General features: G+C 49.8%; 1 protein-coding gene across 1 annotated transcript; it reads left to right on the forward strand.

Moving 5' to 3' along the window:
* Positions 1-747: 747 nt before the first annotated feature.
* On the forward strand, positions 748-2,053 carry LOC133372754 (3-galactosyl-N-acetylglucosaminide 4-alpha-L-fucosyltransferase FUT3-like). Its single transcript, XM_061601814.1, has one exon. The coding sequence runs from the start codon at positions 748-750 to the stop codon at positions 1,951-1,953; it is 1,206 nt and encodes a 401-aa protein (XP_061457798.1). The 3' UTR covers positions 1,954-2,053.
* Positions 2,054-2,613: the final 560 nt, after the last annotated feature.

Here is a 2,613-nt window from a genome sequence, read left to right on the forward strand (position 1 = left end):
TGAGGGTTGGTTGGCAGAGTTCTGAGGGAAGTTTGGATTGTATTTGGCTGATATTTAAAGAGCATATATATGAACAGGAACATAAAGAGTAACCATATATGAAACCATATGCTTGTGAAACATTCCTAAAGTAATCTTGTTATTTCCTGTTGTTAGTAAATAAGTACTTATGTGGTTTACCAAAGGCCTGATCCTTGGCTGGGGGAATATACAGACCAGAAGGGAGGGCAAGGTAATTACCAAGGCTGAACAGAAACTGTATTTAATGGTGGCAGTGGTGAAGGGAGATATTGTAAGAAGTCACGTGTCCAGAGCAACCCAGAGTTGTATGCTTTATATGTAAAGATACAAGGGGGTTGGGAACAGCATAGGCACACAGTCACAAAGTAACAAGCTATAGAGAGACTTAGGCAAAGTCTCTGGGAGTATTGGTTACAGGACGTGACTGGTGGTGCTGCCTAGCAGTGGGATCTAGTGAGATCTGTGCTAGAGCAGAGTGGAGAAAACATATAAACGACGATCCTGACTGGTGGTGTCCCTGGTGGTGCCTAGGGAAAGGCAGTAGCCACAAGCAGGTGGGAACCTGACAGGGAGAGCCAGGGAAGGACATCACAGCCGTCACTTTCCTGACCTCTTGATGTGCCCCATGCTTTCCATGGGCCCTTTGAGCGCAACTTTCCCTTCTTTGAGATGAGCTAAACTCTCATGTGTGCTTTATGGTCTTCTCTTCCCTTCCCAGGCTAGTCCATGGATTCAAACGTGCAGGTGAACACCACAACTTGCCGGAAACTCCTCTCCTTCCTACTCTTCCAGATTGTGTTCAGCTCTATCGTCTTCACCTATGTCCGAAACTTCACAAAGCCAGAACCAGAGACCACCAGAGACATCACACAGAAGCCATTGGAATGGTTCCGAAACAGCAGGCTGGCAGAGAAGGAACCCTCCAACCTCACCTATGTCCGAAACTTCACAAAGCCAGAACCAGAGACCACCAGAGACATCACGCAGAAGCCATCGGAATGGTTCCGAAACAGCAGGCTGGCAGAGAAGGAACCCTCCAACCTCACCCTCCTGCTATGGGCCTGGCCCTTTGGAGCCCGTTTTGACATTCAAAAATGCTCCAAACTCCTGGGGATCCCTGACTGCCACATCACAGCCAACCGTAGCTGGTACTCAAAGGCTGATGCAGTGATTGTGCACCACCGAGATGCATGCAGTAGTCCCAAGAGGCTCCCTCAAGACCCACGGCCGCCCTTCCAGTGCTGGATCTGGTTCAATCTGGAGTCTCCCAGCCACTCCCCCAACCTGGGCTTCATGGACGGGCGCTTCAACCTCACCATGTCCTACCGGAGAGACTCAGATATCTTCACCCCTTATGGGTGGCTGGAAGTCCTTGCCCAGCCCGAAAATGTCACCATTCCACCCAAATCCAAGCTGGTGGCCTGGGTTGTGAGCAACTGGAACCCAGGGTCCCGCCGAGTGAGATACTACGAGGAGCTGAAGAAGCACATCCACGTGGACGTGTTTGGACATGGCCGCCTGCCGCTATCCAGGGATCAGCACTTGTCCGTTCTATCCCAGTACAAGTTCTACCTCGCCTTTGAGAACTCCATTCATGAGGACTACATCACAGAGAAGTTGTGGAAGAATTCACTGCTCTCTGGGGCTGTCCCGGTGGTCTGCGGGCCGCCCCGGAAGAACTACGAGCGTTATTTGCCCCCTAGCTCTTTCATTCACATTGACGACTTCCCGACCGCAGAAGAGCTTGCTAACTTCTTAAAAGAACTAGACAGGAACACAACACGGTATCACAGCTACTTCCTCTGGAGGTCTTGGCTGAAGCCTGTCGGACTCACATTCTGGAACCTTCATTTTTGCAAAGCGTGCCTGGCATTGCAAAAAAAACCAATCTATTACCAGACCGTGCCAGAGCTGAGCAAGTGGTATAAGTGAGTTGGCAATCCATGGCAAGGCAGTGGGTTGTGTTTCCCGCACCAGCTGGCCTCTTTGGGGTCAGTTTGTTGGCAAGCTTAAAATATCCCTAGAAAGTTTAGGAAGAGAAACTGTTGCAACCGGTGGTGGCCCCATGTCAGTGGGATCCTCTCCAGGTTTTAATCCAAACTTTCGAGGAGCTGTCCAAAGTGCTGAGACTATGGGTTTCAGCACCTTTGACAGTTCCTTGAAAGTTCAAATTAAAACCTGGAGCGGATTCCACTGCCCCACTGACATGGAGCCACCCACCACCACTGGTTGCAAGCACAGTATAAGAAGCTCGCCCTGGCACTAGAATTAAGGTCCATTCAGACCTGCTGTAATCTTACCTCTTCGGTGTTTTCAGGCTGTTGTTATTTTTCAAAATTAAATTAAGACTCTAGTCCACATGATTGAGGAAGGCTGTGCTGGAAACACTCTGTTTTGTGCCAGGACAATGCATGGCAACTTGGAGATGTTCACATAGCAGTAGCTGGACATGCATGGAATTGCCCTGGTGAACTCACCCACCACAAAGGCTCTGGGAACTGTGGGAACTGTAGTCTCTCCGTAGCCCCACTGAAGGATTACAATTCCCAGAGTTCCTGGGATGGAAGGCATGACAATTAAGCTGTTACAACG

Source organism: Rhineura floridana, chromosome 18, assembly GCF_030035675.1.
Source record: "Rhineura floridana isolate rRhiFlo1 chromosome 18, rRhiFlo1.hap2, whole genome shotgun sequence".
NCBI classification, from domain to species: Eukaryota; Metazoa; Chordata; class Lepidosauria; order Squamata; family Rhineuridae; genus Rhineura; species Rhineura floridana.

Bases quoted from the DNA above. Each gene is read 5' to 3' on its own strand.
- LOC133372754 (XM_061601814.1), top strand. From the start codon at position 748: ATGGATTCAAACGTGCAGGTGAACACCACAACTTGCCGGAAACTCCTC.